Here is a 17,056-nt window from a genome sequence, read left to right as displayed (position 1 = left end):
GATGAAACTTATGATCATCAACTTAAATGTTACTGAAGGCTTTAGGGTAAAATAGCAAAAATAACAAACTCCAAAGAAAATTCGAACAGGAAAGTGTTTTACCAAATAGTCTTAAAAGGGCCGGTTAAAACAGTTTATGTACGGTTAAAAATAGAAATAATGTGTTCAAGAGGACAAGAATAATATAATACTCAGGAAATATGAAAAAAAGCAATTTTGCTTCATTTGGGTTTCTTAATTTGATTCTCTAAACCCTAATGGGCGATTGGATTAAAGATCATATCAGCATCACCACTTTAATATTGAGAAAGAACAAAGCTGGGGGGAAATGTAACCAAGGAAGACGCGAATAAAGGGAAATTAGAATTTACCATGTTATGCAAACATTATAAACTATAATTATAAATGTGTGACAATTATTGCTCTAATTAGTGTTGATCGGAAATATTGAATCCAACCTTCAGTGCCTTCATTCTATTATAGAATGTCGTCCTTAGGATTTTGACAACAAGTATTCGTGTGGACGATTGCTAACTCATCGACAAACGTATTTAGAAAAATAGGAATTTGAGTGTCAACAGAAACTATCATATATTTCTTTGTAGACTTGTCTGTCAGTTTATTATATTCCAAAAAATAACATAATGTCCAACATCGGGCTTTTAATTTGACAAGAAAAATTTAAAGATGTGGATCTCTTCTTTAAAATGAAATGTAACATTTAAGCTAATGATGGATAAGATCAGGCTTCTGTGGACTGTTGTACACGTATTTGTGACTTTTTTTTTAACTATAATGTGTGTTGTTTTGTTCATACATTTTTGTCAATATAATGGAATTTGATGCAACTGTCATATACGCGAGAGGTTTAACTAACTATAAAACCAAGTCTAATCTCCAATTTTCTATAGAAGGAACATTAATGCCTGTTCAAAGTCAGGAATATGACAGTTGTTTTCCATTAGTCTGATGTGTTTAAGTTTTTTGTTTTGCCATCTGATAAAGTACCGAGTACTTTCAGTTTAGAATTTTCCTGTGTGTTCGGTATTTTCTTTATTTTACTATTTACTATACGGTATGATATTTGCTTAAAGTAGTTAAATGTAGTCGTTTTTATCCATTTCCTTTGGTCTTTGATGGATAATTTTCTCATGACAATCATACCATATAATTTGTATATGTTAACATTCAATACATGTCAGTGGAATGTCATTTATATATGATTAGCAATGGTAAACCGTCAGTTTTAGCCACAAAACCAGGTTCAACCCACCATTGTTTCTTAAAATGTTCTGCACCAAGTCAGGAAAATGGCCAACTTTATATTATAGTTCGTTTCTGTGTGTGTTGCATTTTAGTATTGTGTTTCTGTTGTGTCGTTATTCTCCTCTGATATTTCATGTGTTTCCCTCAGTATAAGTTTTTAACCCGGATTTGTTTTTTCCTCAATCGCTTTATGAATTTGAAATAGCTGTATACTACTGTTGCCTTTATTTAAAAACTAAAATTGATGAGTTAAACGATGAGGAGCATGTCAGGCGTGTAAGACTTTGTCTCCATCTCTATCTCTACGCAGCAAAATGTGTTATATTGATGATAATGATAATACGTTTACTTTGTATTTACTTACTATTTCTAGTTGTTGCTATTTTGTGAATGTGAAGACTGCCATAGTCACTATACAACACATCTATAACATTAGATATGTCAGGTGTTTGGTAACTGAAAATACCAAGCCTTCCTAAAAAAACAAAAATAAATATACAGAAAGTAGGACATTTCGTTGTGTTGAAGACCCATTGGTAGACCTCGGTTGTTTTAATGCTCAATGGTTGAGTTGTTGTCTTTTTGACACATTCCCTATTTCACTTCTTTATTTTAATTACGAGATTAGCTGAACTTTTATCAAATAGAATTGCAAAACAAATACTCAAAACCATACCGAAAAGATTTTATTTTAAACATAGTCTTGGATTTGTTCTTCACATTGAGTTTATTTAGCCATCCATAGACAGACACATAAAGTATGTCTCACAGATTAGAAAAAACAAGTCTTATTTAAGCACAAGTTGACAATACGGTTTTCTCCATGTTAAAGATCACTACTGAGCTTGGACAAACGCATCTAAACAGTACCATCGACCCAGTTGTTTTAAAAACTGATCTAAGATATCATACTGATAAACTAGTACACCAGACGCGCGTTTCTTAACAAAAAGACTGGTCAGTGGCACTCAAATCAAAGCAGTTACACGGTCAAATCGAATATAAAGTTGAAGTATATTTTAAAAAAACGTTGAATTTTAATACGCCTTATCAGTATTTCTAGGGGTTTAAACAACTGTATTTTGAATAATACACCATTGTCTTAACAGTAAAGTAAATATAATCCGGATACCGATGAGGTTCAGCACAAATGAATTGTTTTGACTAAGTCAGAGGAACATGTCATTATCGTTTACCTACTCTGCTTTTATTTTCAAGTTCTGTCAAGCAACATAAAAAGAAATGAATGTTGCATGGTTATAGTCCTGTACTTAAATAGTAGGAACAGATTTTTTTAAAACTGAATTTTTATTAAATATTACCGTATTCTGTTAGTATAACAGTGAATTCAAACGCTTTCATAATGTGTTCGTCTGTAAGTGTCATAGGGATTGACGACTCGGACGCTCGGCTCGGTAATCTACAATCAGATACATGTGCAATCTTTGCGCGACTATCTTTCACTATAATGTCTGAAGTTATACCCTGAAATGGACTGTGTTCGTATTGTTCCATATCTTCTGCACATTCAGATACTTTTCCTAGTAGACGACGATCCATGCGCTAAAACAATAATTAATGGAAAGCAATTCTACAAAACATATGTTCATCAGGAATATCATATTTACATATTACTTAACATTTTCGGCTATTGATAAAACAGTTGGTATATTAGTTAATGAGATATATCGCATCCAAACTCGTTTAACCCCGCCACATTTTGTATGTGCCTGTCCCAAGTCAGTAACCTGTATTTCAGTGGTTGTCGTTTGTTGATGTGTTACTCATTTGTTTTTCATTCATTATTTTGTACACAAATTTGGCCGCTAATTTTTTCGTTCGAATACTAATTGTTTTACATTTTTCATTTCGGGTCTATTATAGCTGACTCTGCGGTCTGGGCTTTGCTAATTGTTGAATAACGTCCGTTGACATATTGTTGTTATTTACTGTGTCATTTGGTCTCTTGTGGTGAGTTGTTTCATTGAAAATCACACCACTTCTTATTTTTATAGTCAAGCTATAAATTAAATTTTTTTTTTTTTTTTTTTCAACTACACATGCTACGTGTATTTAATAAATTATAAATTTCTCCATAGAAAAAAAAATCATGCAACAATCAAGATGTGATCTCAAATAAGTTACTGTATAAGTACGAAAAACTAAAGGAACATTGTACATTATTCAAACAACCATTTCACATTTATTAAAGATCAAAATAATTAAACTGTTTTCTTACCACAGCTTTTCTGAAAGCCTTTCGTTCCGCTGTCATAAACTGTTTAACTGTATCTTTTAATCTCTGAAAAATAAACAATAAACTAATGAGAATTATTTGATTTAATATTTGGTTCACAAAAAATCCTAAAGTATCTGTCTATCACTGAAAGTCATACGGTGGACTGTACTTAAAGATGTGCACTTAAGCGTCTTTTTGTCTTTTTTTAAATGATTGCCTAATTAAATAAAAGCACTTCCATATTTATCTTCATGTCTGACATTCTTTGATTTATGCTTTTTGGCTAAATAATTTTTTATTGGGATAAAAATGAACAAAAGAACATTAATGAACACTATTGTAATAACTGCTTACTACTGATAGCGATAGTGTACACATTGATTCTTGCTTTGTACAATATTTTATTTTTGGATAGAAAATTCTAAAACAGAACTAATCAGTTCTGATTTGTAACCCTCTTAACTCATTTTTTTACAACTTAAAAACTCTTGTTAAAATCTAATATTCTGATTTAACTTCTGGAACAATACAGAATGAATGCATAAAGTCTAAGATTGATTCAGAAAATTTTGTTCTATACTCATAAGATTTTAAAACTTTCTATGTAGTATATATAGGTTGCCTTTATATGTTTTTCTTCTTTTTATACCTCAGTTACAAAATCTTGAACAGAACAGAGCAGTGAAGCATCATCCTCTCTAGTAATACTCATATACACCGTCATTTTCATAGCCTCTGGCAACACGTTATAACAACCAGCAGACAGATACTGGTTAAAGATCGTGTGAGCTAGCTTCCGCCTTATCAAATTTCCAAATTCGTCTCTATGTGAATCGTCTGCATCCAAATACTGTCTCACATCTGTCCAAAACTCCAGCAATCTTATTTCTCTAGTTTTTCTTGATTCATACAAATATGACTGTAAAGGATTTCCCGCCAATTTTTCCGCTGCAAGGGCAATCATAACTTTGCCTGTAGCCTTCCGACCAGTGTTGATCCGTTTCGTTCCACTGATGTAAGTTGACATAGATGGCGGTATTTTAGGCAGCCGACCAATAAAGGTAAATGGTGGTGTCACTGTTTGAACGGACATTGTTTTAAATGAAGACGTGAGATCTCTTGGGTCAGCACTACTACCAAAATCTAATGATTTCGTTTTTGGTGGCGATACATATCGCTTTTCTAATTGACCTCCTGCAACGTACAATGGAAAGACATCTGAGTATTTTGTATTTTATGCTTTTGTTTTATAAAACAGTTATCTCTCCCAATACATTCATATATGCTATTGCAAAAAGTTGATGAACACCCTTTTTTTTTTTATTATTAATTTATCAATAAATAACATATTCTGTTAGAAGCTTGCTCTTTCCCCGGACGGATCAAACCAGAAAGTTGCAAATGAGCATTTGCTGCCTCTCACCTAAATACGCGACATTTAGCGGTAAGAGCAAATACGAATCAGCTCGGAATCAGAATCAAATGTCCGAAAGGGTGATATGTCGACCTGTGGTCTGTTCACAACTTTTGAAAGACTTTAACTATTCTACCATATATCACTATTATAAAGTCTTATGTGGGAAATATGTTTCCAACACCGGAATTTAATAAAACGTGATTTACACACCTGCATAATACTGTAATATAATCTTTTAGGAAAACCAAAGACCTTTTAGAAGGGATTGCATTTTATTTGATTTTGTCTTTTGGGGTTTCGGGAGAAAACGTTGTCTCTTTGACACATTCCCCATTTCCATTCTCAATTTTATACTGCTGTTTTTCAGTCATTGAGTCTGTTATTTTATTGCGATGAACGTCAACTGTTAACTTCATACGTAGCTTGAAGCAAGACATGTATATATTTTCTTTAGTTCTCTATATTGAAATTATGTATAGATGTTTCTTAACTTTGGACTGCACGGTTTATGTATAAATATTTCTTAACTTTGGACTGCAAGGTTTATGTATAAATATATCTTAACTTTGGACTGCAAGGTTTATGTATAAATATATCTTAACTTTGGACTGCAAGGTTTATGTATAGATATTTCTTAACTTTGGACTGCACGGTTTATGTATAAATATTTCTTAACTTTGGACTGCACGGTTTATGTATAAATATTTCTTAACTTTGGACTGCAAGGTTTATGTATAGATATTTCTTAACTTTGGACTGCACGGTTTATGTATAAATATTTCTTAACTTTGGACTGCACGGTTTATGTATAAATATTTCTTAACTTTGGACTGCAAGGTTTATGTATAAATATTTCTTAACTTTGGACTGCACGGTTTATGTATAAATATTTTTTAACTTTGGACTGCACGGTTTATGTATAAATATTTCTTAACTTTGGACTGCAAGGTTTATGTATAGATATTTCTTAACTTTGGACTGCACGGTTTATGTATAAATATTTCTTAACTTTGGACTGCACGGTTTATGTATAGATATTTCTTAACTTTGGACTGCAAGGTTTATGTATAAATATTTCTTAACTTTGGACTGCAAGGTTTATGTATAAATATATCTTAACTTTGGACTGCAAGGTTTATGTATAAATATATCTTAACTTTGGGCTGCAAGGTTTATGTATAAATATTTTTTAACTTTGGGCTGCAAGGTTTATGTATAAATATTTCTTAACTTTGGACTGCAAGGTTTATGTATAAATATATCTTAACTTTGGACTGCAAGGTTTATGTATAAATATTTCTTAACTTTGGACTGCAAGGTTTATGTATAAATATATCTTAACTTTGGACTGCACGGTTTATGTATAAATATTTCTTAACTTTGGACTGCAAGGTTTATGTATAAATATTTCTTAACTTTGGGCTGCAAGGTTATCACTTCTTGACTAGTAATGCATTTCTGTATAAAATATACACCAACACAAAGCCAATCAGTGTTCTGTGATTTATGATTTCTTACTTTCAGCAATAGTATCAAAATCATTACATTGTGACTTCTTAGTTCCTGCTATACTTTTGACATTTGTACTTTAACTTATAATGGTTTACTTTTTCTAAATAATTGTGACTTGGATGGAGAATTGTCGTCTCTTTGGCACTCATTCCGCATTTTCTAATATCTATTTTTCTACATTCATAAATGCCTGTCAGGAATATGACAGTTGTTGTCCATTCGTTTGATGTGTTTTACCATTTGATTTTACCATTTGATTAGGGACTTTCCGTTTTGAATTTTAGTATTTTTGTGAATAAGAACATTACTTTGCTTTAAGACATCTTACCTCCGGCTATAGTCAGAAAATCACTGTGTTTTAAGATTTCTTCCTGTTCATCATGATCAGTAGGTTCCTCCTCGATAAAAGAATAGTCAACGGATGAAGCCGAGGCTAATGTATCAGATAGACTGGATTCGGTTAGAGTTGTATCGGATCGTTCGGATTTAGGTGTTTCCTGAACTTCCGGCATTTCTCCGGCAACGTTGGACTCAATTACTTTTGTTGGAGTCAGTTCTAGCTTTGTGGTATCTGTCGGAAACAAGGACCTACACTTCATCTGCTGTTGTTTTTCGATGGCTAATCTATCATGTGGCGTCTCTCGATTCAAAACGTCTAGGTAATTTTTAGGGGCTGTTTTCATTAGATGTATTATATATCTTGGTACCCAATATACTTTCATTGCAGAGATAATTATATTTTGCAAGTCACGAAAGGCCTCGTCTGAATTCACACGATAAATTACATTTCCACTTCCGAATGTTTTAATAAGTTCCGTTTGTATATGTGATTCGGGTATAAAATCAAAATTCAGTTTCCCTGCAACAGAAAACATAGGTTTGTTATTACAATATAGTTAACGTGGTATGGACGTTGTTCATGGTTGAAGGCCGTACGGTGACCTATACTAGTATTTGTTAATTGCTGTGTCATTTGGTCTCTTGTGAAGAGTTGTTTCATTGGCTATCGTATAACACATCTTCTTTGTATATGATGATTTACTAGGAAACATATTACAATGACTGCTAAAAAGTATAAGAAGTCCCAAACTATTGTACATAAGATACTTTGGTGTTTATAATTAAAATAAGTACAGAGAAAATTCATTAACCATACCATTTTCCTTTGATTTCAGACGTAGATCAATACAATCTCAATCCTGTCAATTGACAGGGAAACATGTATTTCCGAAAGCCACGTTCTGATGATGAGATTCATTACATTGTACTTGCATGATACTAACTATACACTGTTATTTTAATAAAAGTAAGGTTGCAGCTAAGACAGATTTTGCTGACCCTTTTAATCCCTTTTTTACTAACTACTCAAAACGTTTTTTATTTTTTTAATTTTCCGAAATTTAAACCTAGAGTGCAACTAATTTGGATTAATTCAGAAAAAGCTAATCGCGCGTTCTAATTTAGCATCATACGTTTGTTTCGGTCGGTTTTATTATAATGTTTAAACTGGTTTGAATCTGGTTTTGACACTTCAATGTACGTACCTCATTGATAACAAGAAAATAAAATCGTTATATTATAGTTTTTGTCATTAACACAAAAATAAATTACCTTCAAAAACAGCATATTTCCCTGCACTGTCAAGTTCATCTGGAGCGCCATCTGCAAGATACATGTTCCGTATATACAGCATCAGTTTCCGGCGTTCATCTCCATCAGGCATGCGTCGTATCCTTTCAAGGTCGAGCCAACATCGATAACATTTTTCGCCGGCAGTTCCAATTAGGAATTCACGAAAAAGCTGCATGCCAACTGCATTGCCAAGAAGGTTTCTTGTAAATATTCGGTCTTTGGAATCGCATTCTAGATGAAAAAAAAAACCTAACAATAAGCATTTTCTCCTTAATAATATGCCACACATTGAAATGCCAATCACGCATTACACATCAAAATAAGTTGTTAAAAATCTTTAAATTATATTGAAACTTACAAAAGAACAGAAAATGAATTAATACGTCACAAGAAAACCATAGAATCCATTACTTCAGTATTAACATAAGACACGCTCTCTGATTTTGGTAATTTGAAGTGACCAGAAGTATTCGCAGAGTAATTAATTCCACCAGGAAGTGTCAAAAAGAGTCCATTTACAATTGTGAAAAACTCATCAAATAAAAAAGCATCAATCTCTCTGATAAAGTAAAGAACAATGGGACGACGCTAATGAAATAGTAAAAATGGAACTATTTTCAAAAACCAGGAAAGAATTTTCAACGTTGTTATTTACTTGTCTTTACAAATTAAGTTTCTAAATAGATGCGCGTTCGGATTTCGCCACCGACCAATTAATACTTTTAATACGTAGTTGTATATATTAGAATCCAGTATGATAATACTCATTTGATATATAATGATGTTGCATCAGGATTTTAGGTATTGACTTTGACGTTATTTTTACACTTTTAAAGCTTTACTATTATACGTAGTTTCCAAGTTCATTAGGTAGTTCAATTTCGAAGCCAATGCGATGGATAGTACGTGTAGCAAAAAGCCTGTATTTATGAAAAGATAAAAATTAGGAAAACATTAAATCAGCTTTTCAGGTGACCTTCAAAAATCAATTTAAATAAAAAATGCGTGGCTGATATTCCCATTGTTATTCTCACTTCACGTGGTTATTCAGACGTTTGACGTGTTTTTTTTTGTGACTGACATTTTATATCGACCATCATAACATCAAATTTGGTACGGTAGTTAAATCTGTCGAAACGGTAGAAAACAATATCTAAAAAAAGGTATCTGTGCATTGACATCATTTATTTATCGTCAGACCAAAAATCAATAAATTTTGGGATTTTTTCTGATACCATGAACTTTATATGCGATACGATGCTTTTTGTCCGCAATTCTCTTTTTGTCCGCTTTTGTTTTTTGTCCGATAATTTTGCTATTTGTCCGACACTTTTGCTTTTTGTCCGTTGCTTTTTGTCCGATATTTTTGCTTTTTGTCCGACATTTTTGGTTTTTGTCCGTCGCTTTTGGTCCGTTATGCTTTTTGTCCGATACTTTTGCTTTTTGTCCGACACTTTTGCTTTTTGTCCGTTGCCTTATCGTCCGTTTTGCTTTTTGTCCGCTGATTTTAAAGCAAAACGGACGAAAAGAAAAAGCGGACAAAAAGTAAATTGCGGACAAAAAGCACCGTATCATGCGAGCAATGTGTTTCCGCCTGAACACATTTATTTAGACTAATTTATCGCATGTTTACTATTTCACTTTGAAAAAAGGCACACACTAGAGTCTCATTCATGAGACAGGTTCATAAGAAAAACTTCACTTGATAAAAGTGAAAAGTAAAGTATAAACGTACCTTTTAGTTCAAGATGCTGTACTTTATCTCGGAGTCTACAACTGAATACATATTCTCGGAAAAGATATGATTTCAAAAATCCTGGATATCTGTGTGTACGTAACCAGCATATTACTTCTCGTTGGTCGATATACTGAAAAGTGATACATGTATCTATATTTGAAAATACAATCATGCAGAGCATGTATATTTAGGAAGATAACGACAGCTTTTTTTCAAAGAATATAAAAAGAACAACAACAACAAAAAAAACAACAAAAAAACAACATAAAATATTAATCATCATTTGTCGATCCACATGTACATACAATGGTTCTGATATTTTTCCTCTCTTATATGTAAAACAAAAAATGGTAGAAGAAAGTCTGTTTAAGCAGTTAGTCGTAAATGTTATTTTTACCCTCGAAATAATCCGGAGTCTATTAAAAATGTTTTTTTGTCTATTTGCAATGATTTACCGATTTAGGAAACAATATGTGTAGCACATGCATTTCTAAACAAGGCAATCATATTAACAGGATTGTGTTTACAATGTAAATATGCTCTCCTGAACTGCGGATTAGGTGCCAGATATAAGAGATAGATAAACTACATGTTTGATACTTTCTAAAAGAATTTCACTGTCAAATAAATATTTGAAAATGAAACAAAAAGATGTGGCATAATTTCTCATGAATGCCACTGAGCAACTATCCATAGAAGTTCAAATAACTTTGATTTAGGCAACTATAGCCCCCCTTTAACAATGAGCAAAACCAACTGACATGACAAAAAGTAAACACATTCAAACTAGATAAAAACAACTGTCTGATTTGTGACAAAATTATAACGTAATCAAATTTGACCGATAGCAACCAGTTCGCTGTTTCAGAATTTAATGCATCCTGAGTAATATTTTTAAAAGTGTACACCAGAACGAAGCGATTGGTTTAAAATTGCATACACAATGGAAATACAACCAATGACGTGATGTTTTTTTTTCTCATTTTGGTGTACGAACAATGAAATTATCCATAGTTCTTTTAAGATTCTGAAACGGTCAATTACAAGCCGCGGGATGTGACGGTTACATATATAATGTCACGGGTTTGGTTAAATATTTTGTTAGCGCTCAACTCTCTCCTTTCTCAAAACAATGATGAAAAATTACAACAGAAGAACTGCGGCATGTGACGGGTACACAAATAATGTCACGGGTTTGGTTAAATATATTGTGAGCGCTCAACTTTCTCCTTTCTCAAGACAATGATGAAAAATCACAAGAGAAGAACATAACGTTAAAATAGTTGAAAATGGCTTTATTAATCAGATTAGTTTTTTAAGAGTATCTGTAGTTACGTGAAAGCGAGTTCAAAGCCTTTAACAACCAGCAACAAATTAAAACATGTTCTACAAGCTCAAATGAACATATGAATTAATTTTACTTTGCTTTTAAATGATTCCAGAATTGGCTTGCTTCATTCACAATAATGTATAGTGGTGGATATTTATATATTTAATGAGAATGACACACTTTATTGTATGTTAGTTACTTACAAATTAGAGTATATTACTACATAACTTGATCAGTAAAATTTACACTCCAATGTTATAGCTTCACCGAGTTTATACCTAATCTGAGTTTATAATAAACCACCCTTTATGAATGGGGGCCTTATAATTGAAGATGGATGGATTTTAAATTTGGTGTTATATGATAGTCAAATCGGTTGTATAAAAAAAAAATGATAGTGTTTCATGAATATTCAAAACTCTTTTATGAGAAAACTAAATTAATTTCTGTCATTTTTCGGCGTGTTTAATGTCTTTTAAAGAGTTTCAATCAGCCGAATCATTTAGAAAAATCAAAGTTTCAAGTACCGTGACTTGAGTTGAATGTTATAACGAGTTTCCAGAATGGAGAATAATGGGACCATTGCTATAGAAAATTAGTAAAAGGAGAAAAACAGAGGATAACAGGAAAAAAATATCAAGAAAAGAGAAAAATAACTGAATGACCCCTTCTCCCCCTTCCCCTTCATCATGGCAATCTGATATAGGAAACACTTACATATCTCTCCTTTTTGATTGGTGGATCGTAAGAATACAGAAATGAATTACCCCTTATATCCCCCCTTTCGTCATGACAATCTGATTTAGGAAACACTTACATATCTCTCCTTTTTGATTGGTGGCTCGTAAGAATACAGAAATGAATTACCCCTTATATCCCCCCTTTCGTTATGACAATCTGATTTAGGAAACACTTACATATCTCTCCTTTTTGATTGGTGGCTCGTAAGAAAATTCTTTCTCGATGAAGTTATATATCACATGCTGTCCAAATATCTAAAATAGATGGTCAACAAACAATTGAATATAAATATCGGTTTTCAATTAGGTTTATCTATAAAATGATTCAAATGCTGTTTATTAAAGATGTGGGGTATATATATTATCTTAAATTATATAGATATGCTATGAACATTCAAAACTCTCTTACAAACTGTCAAAATTGTCTTATTTTGTGATAATTATCATTGTTAATATGGAAAATAATTCTGTATTAAACAATGTCCCTAGTCAGGACCCTGTACAGTGATTGTCGTTTGTTTATGTGTTACATATTTGTTTTTCGTTCATTTTTTTTTATATAAATAAGGCCGTTAGTTTTCTCGTTTGCATTGTTTTACATTGTCTTATTGGGGCCTTTTATAGCGGACTATGCTGTATGGGCTTTGCTCATTGTTGAAAGACGTACGGTGACCAATAGGTTTTAATGTCTGTGTCATTTTTGGTCTTTTGTGGACATTTGTCTCATTGGCGATCATACCACATCTTCTTTTTTTTATATTATACAAAGACTGGAAGATACTATAGGGCGAGTCAATGATGTATACACATGGTTTTACTTACCGGAAGACTTTGATACAAGTTGAAGTAGTCCACGAATGCACGGTCTTCTAGTAAAAGTAAAAAATCATCTTCTGATATTGTATCTAAAAAACATTGGAAAATTATAAAAAGATAAATAAATAAAAAGTTAATAAAAAAACCAACATGTTGGTGTTCTCAATTTAAATTTTCATGTCGGGGCCTATTATAACCGACTAATACTAGTTTACGGTATGGGGGTTTCTTATTGTTGAAGGCCGTACAGTGGCCCTATTTATTATTGCTCATATCCACTTCATTTTCACTTTAGTGGATAGTTGTCTTATCGACAACCAAACCACTTCTACTTATTTTTATATCATAAATGAAGTTGATACTTTAAAACATACTTTTGAGTACAATTAAATTGTGGCAGTAATAAATAAACGCAATAATTTTTGAATTAACAGTATATATTTTTCAGCCGAACCATTTATTCAAGTGATATTGTGTGTATTGGGAATTATTCAACAGCGAATCAAAAGGTACCAATCAAAATGTATATTGAGTGCTATTTTCTACTTTAACTTCTTCAGTTAGCACCAGCAAGAAAGCAAGCAAGTATGTAAATTATATCTAGAGTCGGCACATTTCTACTACACTTAAGGTTAAGAAAGCGTTGTCAACCTACTACAACCAATATACAAAACATCACAAATAAAGATTCACTTAAGAAAAACGCACACAGGCATTAGAAAATAGCACACATAATATATCAAATAAAGAAAAAAAACCACAAAGCATCCAAATGAAATAAAACTGATCATACCAGGATAAAAAATCAATTAAGAAAATAACGAAATGTATCTAAAAACGACCCATATAGGAAGCAAGATCTATTTTTACAATCTTGACTTACTTTTACTTCAAAAGTTCGAGTGACCTTCTGATTTATATAAGGAAAGGGGTTTTATTAAGGTCATTCCTACTTGAAAGCTGAGTTTAGTATATTTAGGGCAAAATTGATGTTTGGGCAAAGATTAGAGACAGTGACATTATAAAAAGGTACCAAATATAGATCAAGTATAAAAAAAAAACTATTATAATTTTGGGTTGTGTTTGACAACACACTTACCGTTGTAGGACATGTCCATGTTTAAAACATCCGCTCTGATACTTTCTTCATGGCTACTTTCTTAACGACGTCGTTGTCAAGCAGTTCTGAATAAAACTGTGACGTTGACGTTACTAGTTCATCATAAAACGTAAGCTATGATTTTTTTTAAAACAAGGACGCTTTTATCTATATCAATTATAGAAATGAAGCAATTAATGGCATCAAGCGTTGTATGTTTTTTTTACAAATCTTCTACAGGAAAAAATAAAAAATTAATCACGACACATATATATAGTCATTAATCCAAATGGCAAATCTCTTATCGAATGGCAAAACCAAAAGCTCAAGTACATCAGGCAAATGGAAAACAACTGTCATATTCCTGGCTTAGACAGGCATTTCATAATTATGTAGAAAATAGAGAATTAAACCTGGTTTTATAGCTAAATGTTCAACCTCTGACTTGTTTGACAGTCGCATTTAACTCTATCTATTGAAAACAATGTGTGAACGGAACAAAAGAGACATAATAAGAAAATTTCTCATTTAAATTAACGACAGGTTGTCCACAGTTCGAACGTTATTATCATCTTCAAACGGACGGAGCAGTTCTTTACTTTTTTATTTAACTAGATCGTATTCGTGAATTTTTAAAAATAAATCCGCCAATAAAAAAAAGATTTGGTATGATTGTGAAATGAGACATCTACCCAAATGTTACCAAACAACACAGAAATTAACAACAGTTACTATAGGTCATAGTACGGTCTTTAACAATGAGCATTGCCCATTCGCATAGTAAGCTATAACAGGCTCGTATGGACAATTGTGTAAAAATTTAAATGAGAAAACTAACGGCATAATCTATGTACTTAATAATGAACGGCAGTGACAAATGGCAACCACTGATGTACATGATCCTGACGTGTGACTGACATGCACATACAAAATGTGGCGGGGTTAAACATATAAAAAAGAAGATGTGGTATAATTGCCAATGAGAAAACACTCCACAAGAGACCACACGATACAGAAATTAACAGCTATAGGTCATCGAACGGCATCCAACAATAATCAAAACCCATACCGAATAGCCAGCTATAAAAGACCCCGTAATCACAAATGTAAAACTATTCAAACAAATATGTAACACAGCAACAAACGACAACGCCTAAATTACAGAGTCCCGAGTTTGGACAGTCGCATACAAACAGAACGTGGCAGGGTTAAATATATAAGTGGTATCCCAACCCTCCCTTAACTTTGGACATATATTAGCGGGCGTCAAACCCTCAACTAACCTGAAATATTAATGTGATAGAACTTTTAAAATCAGTTGAAAAGTCTTAAATCATCAGATGGATAAAGATAGAAATACATCTGGAAAAAAAAACAGAGAGTGAATGTCTCTAGATATACTTGTACATCCCTAAAACAAAAATAGTCAACTAACAGAACGAAGCACACACATGTTTTTTTTTTTTTAATTTTCACTGCTGTACATTCATTAAATATGTATACATGTGTATAAATATTTGTGAACGTATGAACGCAGTTAACAGGAATCTTTTTATTTAGGTTATGAGCCTAGTATATATGCATTCGCTTTTAGTTTCATTTGAACTGTTTCACTTTTTGTCGCATGGGGCATTTCAGATATAAGAAGATGTTGTATTTGTGCCAATGGGACAACTCTCCATTCAAGTCGCAATTTGTAAAAGTAAATCATTAAAGGTCACAGAACGGTCTTTAACACGGAGCCTTAGCTCACATCAAACAGCAAGCTATAAAGGGTCCAAAAAAGGATTAGTGCAACTAGAGCTTGCTTTGTCATACGGGTTTTGGTCATTCTTGAAGGGTATCGTTCCTTACAGTTGTTTACATCATTGTATTTTTGGCCTCTGGTTGATAGATGTCTCATTGGCAAACTTACCATCTCTCACTCTCTTATTAAAACAATTACATTTTTATTTTCTTCCAAACAAGACATTTTTTTAAAATGAAAACCGAATATAAAAGTTTCAATTATGAAAGTTTTAACAATTCTTTGAAGGACAATTTATGCGGTAATTTATTACTTATAAATGTAGACTTTCATTGCCTCATGCTTGTCGTTCTTTTGTTTGTTGTTGTTGTTTTTAGGGGGGATATTTTTATTTAACATTGAAATTCGTACTATAATTACTAGGTAGAATGTGTCACCGTTGGGTTATAGTTAACGGGGTACTTCAAATCCAATGTGTGCTTGTAATCTTCTGAATGGTGATATATACTTCGTGATACATTTAATATTATTGCATCTAAGGGATTGTCATACTATATTGAATGTTGCTCATTGTTGAACAAAGTATGATGAAGTTTAATATAAAAAAGAAGATGTGGTATGATTGCCAAAGAAACAGCCCCCCTCACACACACACACACATAAACTGCTGGCGACAGTCTTGTTGGACACTTAAACTTCTTGCTAAAACTTTTTTTATAAATTTTATAAATTGACCCTAAAATTGTGAATGGACAGATTATTTGTGTTATCCTGCAATCAGCCATCTATTGTACAAATTATAGGTATACAAATAAATTTTTGCTCTATTTGTACATGTACTAATAAAGTCTCCTGTTACCTCCGCTTCCATGTTGAGCACGCGGTTATGGGGATTTTTTTTCTTTTGTGAACTAGTTCATTTTTGGTGTCCTCTTCGCGGTCCGTGTTTAAACTGTCGATTTCTTTGAAACATTAGAGGTAATGATTTACATTTGACAAGTTTCGAGTGTTGGGTGTAAATTTTAGGATAAAAGCAATATATAAAATATGAAATTTATTTGTACTCGCTACGAAACAGGAGAAAACCTCGGCGGAGCCTCGCTTTTCGTCCTGTTTCTAATGCTCATACAAATAAATTTTATATTTTCCGATAATGTACATATATTGTATATTTATTTGCCCCCGTAGAACTTTATTCCCTTTGTATCCCAACTGTATGATTTAATTAAAAAAATGTATTTGTCTAAACAAATATGTTTTAAAGTTAATAATCTGCGACTGAATCATTAATTCCTGAACTCAAAACAAGGTATAAAAGGAAATATTTCAGACCGACTATAGATGATTTTGAGTTTGATATGTTGTATAGACTCTGTTTTCTTCGTCGGGTTGCTGTCTCATTGGTCTAGAAACCACACATTCTTTCATTTTTGTACTCACGTTTCGATTAAAAAATGAATAAGACCAACATACAACTTCATCGAATGGTGTGTGTATTTATTCAGATTTCTAGAATACCG

At 32.4% G+C, this 17,056-nt stretch overlaps 1 protein-coding gene across 1 annotated transcript in view; it reads right to left on the bottom strand.

Annotated features, from left to right (window-relative positions):
• Window positions 1-13,881, bottom strand: part of LOC134721868 (regulator of G-protein signaling protein-like) — a 33,667-nt gene extending 19,786 nt beyond the window's left edge. The window contains exons 1-10 of the mRNA XM_063585129.1: window positions 13,790-13,881; window positions 12,697-12,779; window positions 12,052-12,129; window positions 9,802-9,934; window positions 8,046-8,297; window positions 6,763-7,293; window positions 4,155-4,699; window positions 3,506-3,568; window positions 2,589-2,829; window positions 1,631-1,741 (exon numbers count right to left, since the gene is read on the bottom strand). Of these exons, the coding sequence (XP_063441199.1) occupies window positions 1,631-1,741; window positions 2,589-2,829; window positions 3,506-3,568; window positions 4,155-4,699; window positions 6,763-7,293; window positions 8,046-8,297; window positions 9,802-9,934; window positions 12,052-12,129; window positions 12,697-12,779; window positions 13,790-13,808 (2,056 nt within the window). The 5' untranslated portion in view covers window positions 13,809-13,881. The remainder of the gene's footprint in view (window positions 1-1,630; window positions 1,742-2,588; window positions 2,830-3,505; window positions 3,569-4,154; window positions 4,700-6,762; window positions 7,294-8,045; window positions 8,298-9,801; window positions 9,935-12,051; window positions 12,130-12,696; window positions 12,780-13,789) is intronic.
• Between the last annotated feature and the right edge of the window lie 3,175 nt (window positions 13,882-17,056).

Source organism: Mytilus trossulus, chromosome 6 (assembly GCF_036588685.1).
Source record: "Mytilus trossulus isolate FHL-02 chromosome 6, PNRI_Mtr1.1.1.hap1, whole genome shotgun sequence".
Classification (NCBI taxonomy): domain Eukaryota; kingdom Metazoa; phylum Mollusca; class Bivalvia; order Mytilida; family Mytilidae; genus Mytilus; species Mytilus trossulus.
This window is presented reverse-complemented; position numbering and strand designations above follow the sequence as displayed.